Genomic DNA, 15,032 nt, shown 5'->3' with positions numbered 1-15,032 from the left:
CTGAAGAGACTGATGGATAGGCCTGCTCTTGCTGTGTGATCTGGGACTGGCCTGCAGTTTGCTGTTTCAACCAAGGAAAGGCTAAAGGGATTTTGCTGTGTGCTGTGTCCCCCTGCTTGAAGGACTTTGCGGTGTGCTGTATCCTGAAGTAACTGACCCCAATGGCCTGAGGAGAGCTGGCTCCCAGTTCGGAAACACAGGAACACAAAAGTTTCCAGAGAAGACTCTCAGAGACGCTGCGTGTGTGTGCTCTGTCTAGCCTGAGACCTTCGTACGGTGCCCTGTGATCTTGGGCACGTGGAGTTCCAAATGAGACTCAGCGACGCAATGTGCGTGTGCTTGGTGCAACCTGAGTCCTTCGAGAGGATCGTCCTGTGAACGTGTGCACCGGATAGCCAAGTAAGTCTCAGCAACGCAGTGTGCGTGTGCTTGGTGCAGCCTGAGACTTTCGCGTGGATTGACCTGTGATGGTGCACACCAGAAGAGCAAGTGTGACTCAGCGACGCTGTGTGCGTGTGCTGTTTGCAGCCTGAGACCCTTGCCAGAGGTGCCCTGAGATTGGGGGCACCCGAATATCAAGCGTGTCTCGAGCGACGCTGTGTGCGTGTGCTTTCTACAGCCTGAGACCTGCGCAAGTGTGCCCTGTGATCGGGGGCGCCAGAAGGTAAAGTGTGTCTCCACAACGCAGAGTGCGTGTGCGTTCTACCGCCGGAGACCTGCACAAGTTGCGCCCTGTGATCGTGGGCACCAGAAGATCAAGTGTTCCTCAGCGACGCTGCGTGCGTGTTTCGTGTACAGCCTGAGACCCTCGTGAGAAGTTGTCTGATTATCGTGTACCCGGAGTCCAGTGAGTCTCATTGACTCTGAGTGTGGGTGTAGTGTACAGCCTGGGATCTTCCCATTGCCCGGAAATTCAGAGAGATTGCATCGGAGGCACAAGTCGCTGGACGAGGAGAGGAAAGTGGGTTCGCGCCCCCCAGGTAACGTGTGTCGACTCCTGGGGGGCCGGCTCGGAGGGAGACGCTCTCGGCCTCTTTCTCTGTCCTGCAGCGCGAGCCTCTGCTTCGGCTCGGATCGCAGCCCGTGTGCCAAGGGAGTGGCTGCAACAGGGCCTGAGTGCAAGAGTGCAAAGCTGCATTCACTGTGTTATATCTCACCCATGTGGGGGGGGGGGGGCAACTGTGGCAGGAGACTAACCGCAAGCCAGCACGAGTGGCGGAGAGACCCCCGGAGGCACCGTGAACGGTGCTGGAGTAACTTATGAATTGCATTAGTCCTGCATAACGGAGTATCTGATGATTGTATGACGCATTGCATTATTTCTGAACAACGAACTGTCTGTTGGTCATATTGCCCATTGCATTAGTTTTGCATAACGAACTGCCTGATAGGTGTGATAAGCATTGCACTAGGTTTGCATAATGAACTGCCTGATAGATGTGTTATGCCTTGTCTTAGTCCTGCATCACGAATTGCCGGATTGTCGTATTACACATTGCAATAGTGTTGCATACCGAACTGCCTGATATATGTGTTCCGCATTGCATTCGTTTCGCATAACGAACTGCCTGATAACTGTATTACACGTTGCATTGCTTTTTCCTAACAGAGTATTTGTAAGGGACCGTACGCATTGCATTACGGGGGCATAACAGTTTACCACGTTGTTGCATTACGCACTGCATTACAGTAACAGTACAAATCGCCAGATAGCCGTATTACGATCTGCATTATTTTTATGTTGTGAAATACCTGATTGTTGCATAACGAACTGCATATTACGACATTAGGATTACATAGGATTGTTTAGTTTAGCTCAATAGTAATAGGCCAGGGGGAGCTTTACCCCGACGCATTTGTTGGTTTAGTATTGTGTGGTCGCATCTTTTTATAAACATATACTTGTTTTTCTATGAAACTTGTGTGGAGTCTATTTGTGGCGTCCTCATTGGGTGGCTGTGAGCGTAATTGCATATACTTTACACATTGGCCTTGAAGATAAGCCTTGCTGCTCGTGCCAAGCTACCAATGGGGTGGAGCGAGGGCTATCTCCAGAGACAATCTGTCTTTCCCTAACGTTGGGGACTTGTGGGTCCCTGTTTGGCCTAAGGTACCTACCCCAGCCAACCAGGGATCCGGGGATTCTAACAGTATTTCTTTATAATTGTAAAGGTTAAAAAAAGAAAACAGTCTCACTCTGGGAGGATTGGTAGGGAAAACATCCTCAACAGAACAGAAGGAGGAATGATATCAAGGCAAAGAAAGAGGGAGGAAGAATTTCACTGAAGGGCTTAGACAAAAAAATGGAGCATTTTTGTGCTATATTAATCTACAACTGACAGACTGCCCAGTGATTACCTTTCCCTGGTTGCTTTACAGCTTTGTTTTACGGGAGTTCTCTGGAACAGCCACCACTGAAAATCTGTTTGCACTTAGACCCTTAGTCACTCTGTTATTAATCTTGTTCCTTGAAGTGATTGCTTTGTTCAGGAAGATCTCCACGACTATGGATACCTCTGTGTAATAGGTGCACTGAAGAACGACAATCATGCCCTAGATGCTTTTGGGACTTATGTGTTTTCCATAACATATTCTGACTTTGCACATTCAAATTTAGACAAGTCTAGTATGTGGTACAGGCCCCACCACCACATGAGTTGCAGCTACAGTTTGCATTTTTAGGATTTTCTGTATTTTAATTATTATGTCTCCATAATATTCAATTTGACAAGTGGAAACATCTCAACTGCCTTGAAAGATGCCTTCCCATGGGATATATATTGTGTCTTAATGTATGCTGTAGGCTCAAATCTCTGTTTGCGCAGGTGGGGCTTCTTCATTTAGGCCATCTTGCAATTGTTAGAACCTGAGTTTCTTTTTGGACACAAATATATCCTCAGATAGTTCCTGGTGTCATGTTTTGATGTTAATTTGCAGTTCTGAGAATGCTTGTAAGTCGTCTTTGTACAGTCTTTTTTTTTTTTTTTTTTAGCACACATTGATTCTTTTTTTCTGAGACATACTACCTTTAGCCATAGTAATGCATATTCTTCCAAATGTGCACTGGAATATACTTGGGAGAGTTAGAAAGCTTTCTTTCACAAAGGTTTTTTGCAAGATTTGCCTTGCTCCAGAGCCCCTATTCCAGACTTCTGTTCATCACAGCATAATATTACCATTATTTGCCTGGAAGATGTGCTCCAGATATTTTACCCTTTTGGATCCCAGTGTGTGATAAACCTGTAGATACACACTCACACTACTTCTGTTTTTCTCCGATATTCTTTGCGTGGTGCCCAGTTTATGCCTCTGCCTATTATGATCTCCATCTATGTCATCTCTTGTTCTTTCTGGAGTGCTACTTCTTACAACAACTACTGCCATTTTTTGTATTTAGCAGCCCCCACACCAGGATCCTTTATTTCTCTTTGGGTATCTCAATTCGGTGTTCTTGCAGAACGTTGTTGCTCCATCTGGCAGTTGATTCCTGTCCTAGCCAAGAGATGGCAATATCCATTTAAATATGCAGAGAAATGGCCCTAGGTTCATGCAACAGAACTTAACTCTACAGGTTTTACAGAAACTGCAAATCAAAGGTGAGTGTAGAAATTGAACTTTAGGCTTCCCATCAGAAAATCCATCTCCATCTTTGTCGATCTTGAATCTTCTGCCAACTGACCTTTCGTGCAAAAACAGGTTTGTACCATTGAATTATCACAAGACTTTTAAAGATTTCCTTTACTTTCACCAAATGAGGATTCATGATTGTCTTCTTGAGATCAAAGCCAGGGGAGAAGGTGAGGAAGGCTGCAAACAAGGGCTCTTATTCTGGGTCAGTGATTGTGAACCAGAAACAGCAGGTTAACACATTGAATCACTGCAGCTCATCTTGGTAAGAGGCAGCCTTGGAAGAGTGCCTATGATGGCTGTGAAAATCACATTAGTAAAAAAACTATTTTGCATCTACAATATATTCTTCAGTTTTATTGGCCCAGAGGACTTGGAGTTTCTTCTGGATCCCTTCTGTTTGAGAAGAACCATTATGCTCAACCTTCGAGACTCAGGGAAATCCATATAAGATTATGTTTTCCATGGTAGGTCACCACCAATCTTCATGCTTTTTGGAGAGACACTGGAGAAGCAAGTTGGCTCTTGGAGCCATTTCTCTCTACTGGAATGTTAGCATGTTCTTGATTCGTCTTCATATCATGGTGTTACTGCAAGATTTGCATCTACAAGGTTTTCTTTCGAATATTTGTTTATCTGTTTAACATCTTCAATATTATTTGCTTAGGAACTGAAAAAGGATAAATGTTGATATGGGTGGCCTATGAAATGTAATGTATAGGTATAAATTGATTATATTTGTATATTGTTTGATGTGCGTTTTTATGTTGATCATGTATGATCATTGATGACCTGTAAAACATCCTGCAGAACTATATCAAATACATGTATAACCCTACATAACTTGACTCCTTTAAGATTTGTCCTTGAAACGTGTCTCTCTATTCATCGCTACAATCATTTCAGTCACAATATTGTGTTATGTATCTCGTTTAAACATTTCTCTTGTTTATACAGAGATTCACAAGGGCTCTGCCCCTGATAAGTGCTCATCAGAGGAAGAGCTGCATGACATTTTTTGTGGGCATTTCACATTCCAGAAGTTGCGTAAGATTTCCAGCGACCTCCAGAGGCTGGGGCCACAGGAGTTTCCAGATCAGGGCCAATATGATCAAACTGTGGATCAGTTGCACACATTTTTACATGTCCTGGAAAAATCTGTCCCACTACTTCAGTCACATGCAAGGTAAAGCCTCCCTGCAGCTCCAGGGATCATAATTCTAATTTAATATTACCATCATTTCTAAGGCCGTTGAAAAGAAGCAATGATCATGGTTCTCTTATATAAACGGGTAACACGCATCTTAAATCTAAGCTAATCGTTATCATAGTACCTTTTGTTAACATTGCAAGTTGTAGCAATTTGGTCACATTTATAACCAGAATTCTCCATATTTAAATAATGGGAGTGGAAATAAATAGGCTAAGGTAGTGTAAGGTAATGGCATCTCCACCTACTTACCAGATTTTCTTTGCTGGCCATCAGTTTGTCATTTAGGTCCTACACTTGTGTATCCTATATCATCTCCAAAAAACAATGTGCCTTTAAATGCCTGCTGAGGTCAGCAGACCACCATGTCTGTGACTGCTTGTAAAAAAAGGAAACTTTTTTAAATGCAGTCTGTTTTGGGGGCTGCATTAAAACAGAAACCTTTGTTTTATTTGTTCGAGAGTTGGCAGTGATCCCGTAGACCACTGTCTGTTCCCCAATTAACTTTTTTTAAATTCTCACAGTGGTCCAAAGGAGACCCCTTCCTTAATGGTTTACCATCTGCTTTGACGTCTTTATAACTTTTCATAGTTTTGCAACCGAAATTCAGTTGCAAAACATTAGTTCATAGCAAACCGATTTGGTATTTGGAAAGGACGCCTAAAACACGGCAAATTGGTTTCCATTCACAGTCTCATTGTAGGAGTCAGAAAAGCTTTTCCAACTCCTAAAACAGGATTAGCAAAACTGATAAAGCATGTTTACGGTCATAAAAGCTGAATTGACAAGCACGTCTGACCCATAGTTTGTATGAGAAAAACTGTTTCCTTCATTACCTGCAAAATGATTATAGCTTTGGAAACAATTCATTAAAGGCTAAGTATCACACTGTGGCTTGCAACACCTCCCAGTCTGCCAGTCTACAAGAAAAGAAAATGCAAGATCTCATCAGACTGTAACAGCTCACTGTGAGGTGATTCACATTTTAGGAAAAAGCAAGACTTCATTAGACGTTTGTGACCATGGATTCTCTTGTACAGAGATCCTTTTCACCTCTGTCAGAGACTGAGCCACATACCAGCAGCACAGCACCTTCAGTCACAATGCTGATTTTGGCCTGCATGAAGTTGCTAATTTTACGCCCTATCTCAGGTCGAAAACCCATAGAGGAAATTCAATCGGCAAGTGAGAAGGTGTATTTTCCCCTCCTCTGTTTAGGGGAATTGACTGAGTCTTAGCATGGGAAACTAAATGTAGCCACAGGGATAGGTCCCCGGCTACAAACTGGTCATCAGGTCTCACAGACTCATGCAGTGCTATAACCGGCAGACATGTTAGAAATAGACAGCTAAGATTTATCTTCCTCAACAGAATGAAACTCTTCCTGAGACCAGTGGTCTTGTATTTAATTTGAGGGACCAGTTAACTCAAAGGAATATGTCGAAATGGACTGATAAATTCACTTTTTTTAAAGAGTGCTTTTTTGTGTTTAGGATCATCTTAGAAAATTGTAACTCCATGTAAAATAATAAATTTTTATACATATTCTAACCCTAGTCCCTTTCTTCAGAGTCTTTTTAAAAGTCAGATATTGCACAGATGCGTTATACAGATTTCAAATATTTACACAATCTTTGTTCATTGCATACACAATGTAAAGAAAAGTGTAACAAATTGGAAGATCTGTAGGTTATGATCCTACGCTTATAATAAATGCCTGAGGCAAATGATTAGTTTATTTTGTATAATTTATAATTGGGGACTCGGATGTTATTACCAAATTCATTGACTGCAGAGATGTGGAAGTACAAAAAAGTGTGATTAGAACAGCACACACTCCTGTCTTTAATTCCCTTTTGACAACCACCAATAGTATAATTGTCTTAGGGCATCATTAGGATGGCGGGCGGACATCCCGACTTAAAAATGGACTGCCCGCCATAGGTGCGGCGGTCCCGTTGGGGAGATTAGGATGCGCCCGGCCCACTGGCGGGCGCATCCTGCATTTTTGACATTGCGGCGGGCGGTGCTTCCAGCACCACCCGCTGCAATGCCAAAAATGCATGTTGTGTATTTGCATGCACAACATGGCAGGCACCGTGCGGTGCCAGCCATGTTGCGCATGCAAATGCAGGGGGGTACCATAGGTACCCCACATGTGCACCCCCCACGCCCGCTACGGGTCCCCAGTGGCAAGGACCGCAGGCTTTTCTGCCGCCACGGAAAGGCAAATGCCCGCATGTATCGTAATATGGATACCGCCACCATATTGAAACCTTTTTCCCTCGTTCGACTCATCGACCGGGCGGAAAACCGGCAGACGGTCTTTCCGTCCGCCGGGGTCCCCCCCGCCATAGTAATATGGCGGGGGGAAATGGCATGCGGGCGGGAGAGAATGTCGGGTGGATCGCCACCGCCATGAGGGCGGTGGCAATCCGCCCGGCATTCTAATTGGCGCCTTAGTATTTACTGTGTTTTTTAAATTTATGTTTTAGTACTTCCTGAAATTAGGCACAAAAACCTGCTCTTATATATGTAAAAGTGAATGGATGAGCTTTATCCTATGTGAAGGCAGCAGGACGCAGAGTTAAAGACTTCACTTCATACTTATGGACAGCCTAACATTTGCAAAATGTGTATGTATGACTGACTTATATAGCACAACGTGTCTACAAAGCAACAGGGAGTTGTTAAAGAGAAATGCATGCAATCCATGAGGGGTGGGAGGGGAAGTATTAAAGATGGGTAGGAACAAGGGGAGTTGAGAGACCTATTGGGTGTTGGCTCGAGCCGGTGAAGGGGGAAGAGTATTTGTAGTACTGTGGTCTGGTATTGCTCTCCCATGGCTGGTTTTAATAGTTCATCTCTCAAACAGTGCTTCTCTTCTGCTTTTCATGAACCAGGAGTGGCTCCTCTCCGAAGCGGGCTCCCAAGAAGAAGCCGCTGCCCTGGTGGTTCATATTTGTGGGCTGGGCTCTCCTGCTCTCCATGAGTGGAGTGTCCACTTACTTCACAATGATGTACGGCTTCAAGTATGGCAAGCAGAGCTCCATCCGCTGGATTGTCTCTATGGCACTGTCCCTCTTCCAGAGCATCTTCGTCCTTCAGCCTCTTAAGGTATGTGTAGTACCGATGAGGATAACCATTCTATTGACTGCCCACGGGTAATGGTTCACAGCAGGTGAAATGCTGGTACACAAGGTGACATTTAGGTGTTATTTAATCTGCATCATTTATTGTGCCATTGGATTGTGTACTGATTTAGAGTTACGTTCCTGAGGGTCGTTTTCTGTTTTATTGTGTGCCAGATTGTTTGCTGCAGAGCATTGTGCAACTTATATTCAGCAAAGATGCATTTCCTGTCTTTCTTAGTAGGAGCATATAGTCTACATATTTAGTTAGACCTAGACGGAGTGGAGGCGCTTAGTTTTTTTTTTTTAAATAACCTAGCTTATTATTTCATGCATAACATGCTTGGATTTGAAAAGACACTTAAATACCCTCTTCCTGTCCCCAAATAAGTTAGGTTGACTTAACCTCAGTCATGTTGCTAAAAGAGCAAGACCCCTTCTACAGTTAATCGTACTTCTGTGCCTATATAGATAAAGGTTATGATGTGTTCCCTCTAAATAAAAGTATAGCATCTAATATACTGAATAGAAATGAATAGGGAACTAGTTGCAGATATACCATAATATGGGGTCATTGCCCCATGACATGTTGATATCCAATGATTTCTTCATCTCTATTGCTGTTTCTTTCTCTCACTCTCTCCTTAGGTTGTGGGGTTCGCAATTTTCTTTGCTCTTGTGCTGAAGAAGGTAGATGAGGAGGAGGAGCCAGAGATAGACGCTGCCTTGAAAGGTGAGAATGTAATATGTGCAGATTAGAATATCTTTCCATCTGATGTTGATAAAAGGTAGCATATCTCCACCTATGTCCGAGATCCTGGAATACAACTTCTCAAGAACTTTTTTATGTTTTCCAAATGAATAACAAACATGCCTGAATATACTATATTCCTGTCTTTAAAAAAAAAAAAAAAATGTCAATATAATTTTGCCAATTTACTATACATGCTTTTGACGGAAAAGAGTGCACAGTTGAGTAAAAGAAAGAGCAGCGATGATACCTCCTAATAAGAACACTACACATAGCCCCTGCTGCCTGTACTTGGTCTGTGCCCGTTTTTCCCCTCTGTTCCCCTCGCTGTCCCCGTGTCTCTCTGCCCGGTTTTTCCTTCTGTCACCCTCGCTGTCCCCGTGTATCTCTGCCCATTTTTGCCTTTTGTTCCTTAAGCTGCCCCTGTAACCCTGTGCCCGTTTTTGCTTCTGTTCCCTCGTTGCCCCTGTATTTCTGTGCCCTTTTGCCTTCTGTTCCCTTCGTTGTCCCGCACCGCTCCCGCCGCTGCGTCCACTGCGGCCCCGCCCCCCTGACTGGCCATTCGCTGCCCCCGCCTCCCAGCTGCTCCTCCCTCCCACCTCCCCATATATGCCGGCTGCTGCGCGGCCGCGCCTAAGGCAAGCCCGTCTGGGCCCGTCCGCGCCTGGACAGCACCCAGCGGCAGAACCCCTGGTCCCCGCACCCGCCACGAGGAACGCCGCCACTACGATGCCAGCACTCTGCATGCTCTCAACTCCGGACGGACCCACACCTGCTTCAAGGCCGCCCCGAAACGCACACACGGTCCCTTCACCTGCCGGAACTGCAGCTACACCAGCCTCAGAGCCGACGAACCACCCGCCAAGAAAGACCTCAACCACCTCCGATGCATACTACTGAACACCCGCTCCGCACGCAAACACGCCATCGAGCTCTGGGACCTGCTCGACACAACATCCCCGGACGTAGCCTTCCTGACAGAGACGTGGATGAACGACTCCTCCGCACCCGACATCGCCATAGCCATCCCAGACAGCTACAAGATCACCCGCAGAGACCGCACCAACGGAGTAGGAGGAGGAATCGCCATCGTCCACAAGAACAGCAACAGGGTCTCGACTAGCACTGAAAATCACTCTCAGCACAGCCAAACACATGCATTTCCAGATCCACACAGACCCCAACTCCACCCTCAGAGGCACCCTCGTCTACCGACCCCCCCGGACACTGCCCCCAGTTCAGCGACTCCATCGCCAACCTCATCAGCACGCATGCCCTGACCTCCACCGACTACATCCTCCTCGGAGCCTGAACTTTCACCTTGAGAACAACAATGACAGCAATTCCACAACCCTGATCGATAACCTCGCCACCCTCGGACTGAGGCAACTCGTCACAACGCCCACCCACTCAGCTGGCCACACGCTCAACCCCGTCTTCTCCTCAAGCCCGCACGTCTCCTTCAACCACACCACCAAACTCCCCTGGACTGACCACCGCTGCATCCACTTCACCTTACAGAAATCCACCACACACCACCGCGCCCAACTGATCCCCCGCCGCTGCTGGAGCAAAATCCCCGAAGACCAACTACATGCAAACCTCGCTCTCAGCCCACCCACCACACCCTCCAACACCGATGATGCTGTCCACAGCCTCAGACACTGGATCGAGGACTGCGCCAACACCCTTGCCCCACTGAAGAACCCCCCCCACAGAGACACCAGCAAGAGGGCCAGCTGGTTCACCCCAGAACTCCTAGCCTCCAAGCAAGCTTGCCGGAAACTAGAGAAGAAATGGCACAGCGAACAGACTTCAGACACCCACGCAGCACACAAGGACGCCATCCGCAACCACCACCACCTCATCAGGGCTGCCAAGAGGATTTCCTTCAAAGACCGCCTCGACAACAACGCACACGATAGCAAGGTGCTCTTCAACATCGTGAAAGAACTCTCCAACACCAACGACATCCCGTCGTCGCAAGCCCTATGTGACTCCCTCGCCACTTTCTTCCGCCGCAACATAGCAGACATCCACGACAGCTTCAACACCCAGACAGCCCCAACAGACAGCAACACAACAGACTCCCCGCACATCATCGACCACGACCCCCTGCTAGCCTGGGCCAGCGTGAGCATCGATGACACCATCAAGACCATGAGCACAATCCACTCCGGCTCTCCGTCAGACCCATTCCCCCACCACGTCTTCAACAAAGCAAGCAGCTCCATCGCACCCCACCTGCGCAACGTCATCAATCTCTCCCTCGAGACCGCGACCTTCCCAGAGAGCTGGAAACACGCCGAGATCAACGCACTACTCAAAAAACCCAAGGCAGACCCAAGAGACCTCAAGAACTTCCTGCCCATATCTCTGCTCCCGTTCCTGGCCAAGGTCATCGAGAAGATCGTCAACAGACAGCTAACCCGATACCTCGAAGAAAACAGAATCCTGGACCCTTCCCAGTCAGGGTTCCGCAGCAACCACAGCACCGAGAGCGCCCTCATCACCGCCACCGACGACATCAGGACCCTGCTGGACAACGGTGAGACCGCAGCACTCATCCTCCTAGACCTCTCCGCCGCCTTCGACACCGTCTGCCACCGCACACTACGCGCACGCCTCCACGCCGCAGGGATCCGAGACAAGGCTCTGGAATGGACCACCTCCTTCCTCTCCGGCAGAACCCAGAGCGTCCACCTCCCCCCATTCAGATCCGAAGCCTCTGAGATCATCTGCAGCGTACCCCAGGGATCCTCCCTCAGCCCGACACTGTTCAACATTTACATGGCCCCGCTCGCACACGTCACCCGACAGCACGACCTCAACATAATCTCCTACGCCGACGACACTCAACTGATCCTCCCTCACCAAGGACCCCATCACCGCCAAAGCCAACCTCCACAAAGGAATGAAGGCCGTCGCCGACTGGATGAAGATCAGCCGCCTGAAGCTGAAATCGGACAAGACGGAGGTCCTCATCCTCAGCTCCAACCCTTCAGCCTGGGATGACTCCTGGTGGCCGACGGCACTGGGGGCAGCCCCGACACCCACCGACCACGCACGCAACCTGGGAATCATCCTCGACTCAACGCTCTCAATGACCAAGCAAGTCAACGCCGTCTCCTCTTCCTGCTTCAACACCCTCCGCATGCTCCGCAAGATCTACAGATGGATCCCAACAGATACAAGAAAGAGTCACCCAGGCCCTCGTCAGCAGCAGACTCGACTACGGAAACGCCCTCTACGCGGGAGCCCCGACCAAGCTCATCAAACGACTACAATGCATCCAAAACGCCTCGGCACGACTGATCCTCGACGTACCACGCCACGGCTACATCACCCCCCACCTGAGAAACCTACACAGGCTCCCCGTCAACAAAAGGATATCCTTCAAGCTCCTCATCCACGCACACAAGGCACTCCACAAGACCGGCCCAGCCTACCTCTACATCCCCAACCGCCAGCTACGCTCCACCGACCTCTCACTCACCACCGTCCCGCTGTTCTGCTTGGGTTTTCGGATCAGATAGAACCCGCTCATCAGAGCCTCACTAACCCAGCCAGAACGTTACCCCCTCCCTAGGGCCTGTTTACAATAGTGCAACCACATATATCTACCACCTAAGGACAGGGAATTCCTACTATACATAACAGGACCTCTTATAATCGGCGGCCTCGCGATCCCATACGGATCCAGACCTCTCTGCCCATACGACAGTATCACAAGTGGCGGCCTCGCGATCCCATACGAATCCAGACCTCTCTGCCCATACGACAGTATCACAAGTGGCGGCCTCGCGATCCCATACGAATCCAGACCTCTCTACCCAGACGGCAGTCTCAGACAGTTCATCCTATGATCACCATAACATACAAAAGGGAATCAGTCTCACTATTCATCAGATCACACAAGGACTGCCAGTTCGAGCATAGCCTGTTCTCCGGTTCGAGGGGCTCCTCTTTCCCTTATTCAGTTACCACTTACCTGATCAGGGTTAACATCTGTTCATGTAGCCGCAGCTGACTAGAAGAATAGGCTACCCTCTCATACAAGAACACGCAGCACATGTTGGTTCACTACAAACTGGGTACTTTATTACTCATTACATACGCAATCACATAACATTACGATATAACACATAACCTGCAAAGAAAAAGTGAAAGATTAAGTTGTACACTCTAATAAGAAAGGGTCGACATCACCTTAGTAGTGTGTAGCCTGCACTCAGTGGTCATCTAGGTTCCCTTCTCGTCTGTGCCTCGGCTCGCCTGGAAGTCACACCTCCGCAGTCATGGATACATGTCTGCACCACTATGCGCTGTTCTCTTCACCCTTCTCCGAGTCACTGGGACCTCTTCCTTATCGGCTACTCTCTCCTCTCTGGCTATTCTGCTAGGAGAGTATCTGTCTCTCGGTTCTTCTCCGCCTTCAAGATGGCGTCTGTCTTCCCTGGAATAAGTAATAGCTTTACTGCTAACGGCTAGATGCCGCCTACGGACTGAACATGTAACTGCCTCAGACTTTCACTAATATAGAGGTGCGTTTCCTCATGGAAAATTCCGGCCCGTAACCTGCCGCCCACCAAATTCTTGTACCTCCCCGTACCAAGGACACGTTCCCAGCCGGCCGGCCTGATGTAGTGTCTTCGGCATGAAGAAAAATACAATCCTTCGATAAGGGCCGGCCTGAACCGGTTCTCTCCAAGCGAATAACACCTCATAACTAAAACATTACATTTGACCTAGAAGCATCCCAAGCTGCCGGAGCAGAAAGAAAGATGGAGTCTCTCCCGTTTGAGGCCTACCAGGCCTGAATTCAGCACGGCTCCATGAAATACCCTCACTACAGGACAGGTTATCCCTAATACTAACGAATCTATCCCCTAGGCTATGTGTGCAAGCCCTGATCTATGGGGAAGAGCACAGGATCATGTCGAAGTGCCTAGTAAATAGGCTCCATTCACTACTCTAACCCTTAGACTTGAATGATAAGAGACTGAAGTCACATTCCATCATTTTTCCTCACAAGAAGGCCGGGAAAATCGAGCAGAACATTTCACCCTTGACTTCAGTCTATTATACATTCATTAAACAGAACTAATATCTGTGGAAGAATAATATGAAACAAGACTAACTGATCTATGTCTAGTACCAGGTGTGCAGAATTGAAGTAAAGAAGGAATACACTGAATAAAGCAACAGATAGAAATCAAAATGCCGATAGTAATCAGAATACCTCCTAATATCTGACGCAACAATAGATTTGGCATTATAAACTGCCAAAGCAGGAACACCAACAATTGAAATAGCCAGGCTAAGGTATTCAGACTTGGAATATAAATGCAAAGATGAGTCACAATCCTCCTGTAACCTCACTGTATCTCGAATCACACGAGAGTTGGCATTCTGATGTGATGAAAACATCAACAAGCTCAGTCTAGTAATGGCACATGGACCTCCAGAAATATTTGCGGGGATATATGGCCAGGAAGTATTACCACATGAGAAAAGCCATCCGGCAGGTAGTAACATCGTGCGATAATGACTGGGGGTAACTACCAAACTCTTGCAAGTCATGTTATTCTGAACAGAAGTACATGTTTTCGGTGTCCTTTGAAGGCACAAAGTTCGTTCATGAGCGGTGAATGAAGTGGCACCTTTCAATCTTAAACGCATACATTCAGAAATCGCACTAGGATCACAAGTAAGGAAAAAACACAAATCACCCTGTGTGATATTATAGGTAACTATTTGGGACTGGATGGGGGGTATCGGGTCTGACAGTACAGTACACAAGGGGCAATACTCATGGGCAGCAAAATCGCCCAGAAGAACATTGGGGCGAGCATTCGATATATTAAAAATATGAGTCAAAGTCTCCAATGAAGCAGGGACAGCAACTAAACAAGTCGCTAGAATGTCAGTCACCGATCTCATCGGTGTCAAGCAGAAATGAGGGGCTTTAGTCACTCGTTTGGCTAACATAATCCAAAAGTTCGACGACGAATCCCACGCAGCGAAGGAACGCGACACTCGGGTTCTCAACTCAGCCCGGGTTGATGGGATCCCTCCTCTCTCGTCATACCAGCCCAAAAGGAGTCCAACGCCGACACATCCTGCAGCAACAGTCCAAAGAATGATCTGAAAGAGAATCAAATACAGGCATTATTCATTCTCGTAAGTAACATTTGTCAGCCGGGACTGCTTCCCAGCTATCTTTCCCTGGTCTCATAACTAAAATGGTGTTGTCTTGACCGGTTGCAATGACTTCTGCTTGTTCAGGGGGATTCTTAGGCAACTGCACCCA

The 15,032-nt window shown here is 47.3% G+C and overlaps 1 protein-coding gene across 3 annotated transcripts in view; it reads left to right on the top strand.

Annotated features, from left to right (window-relative positions):
- Positions 1-15,032, top strand: part of LOC146776322 (polycystin-1-like protein 2) — a 508,528-nt gene that overhangs the window by 471,133 nt on the left and 22,363 nt on the right. For all 3 annotated transcript variants that reach the window (XM_085637372.1, XM_085637374.1, XM_085637373.1), the window contains 3 exons: positions 4,585-4,813; positions 7,741-7,954; positions 8,617-8,701. In XM_085637372.1, the coding sequence (XP_085493498.1) occupies positions 4,585-4,813; positions 7,741-7,954; positions 8,617-8,701 (528 nt within the window). The remainder of the gene's footprint in view (positions 1-4,584; positions 4,814-7,740; positions 7,955-8,616; positions 8,702-15,032) is intronic.

Source organism: Triturus cristatus, chromosome 12 (genome assembly GCF_964204655.1).
Source record: "Triturus cristatus chromosome 12, aTriCri1.1, whole genome shotgun sequence".
NCBI classification, from domain to species: Eukaryota; Metazoa; Chordata; class Amphibia; order Caudata; family Salamandridae; genus Triturus; species Triturus cristatus.
Note: the sequence above shows the minus strand (reverse complement) of the source record. Positions and strands in the feature narration are given on the sequence as shown.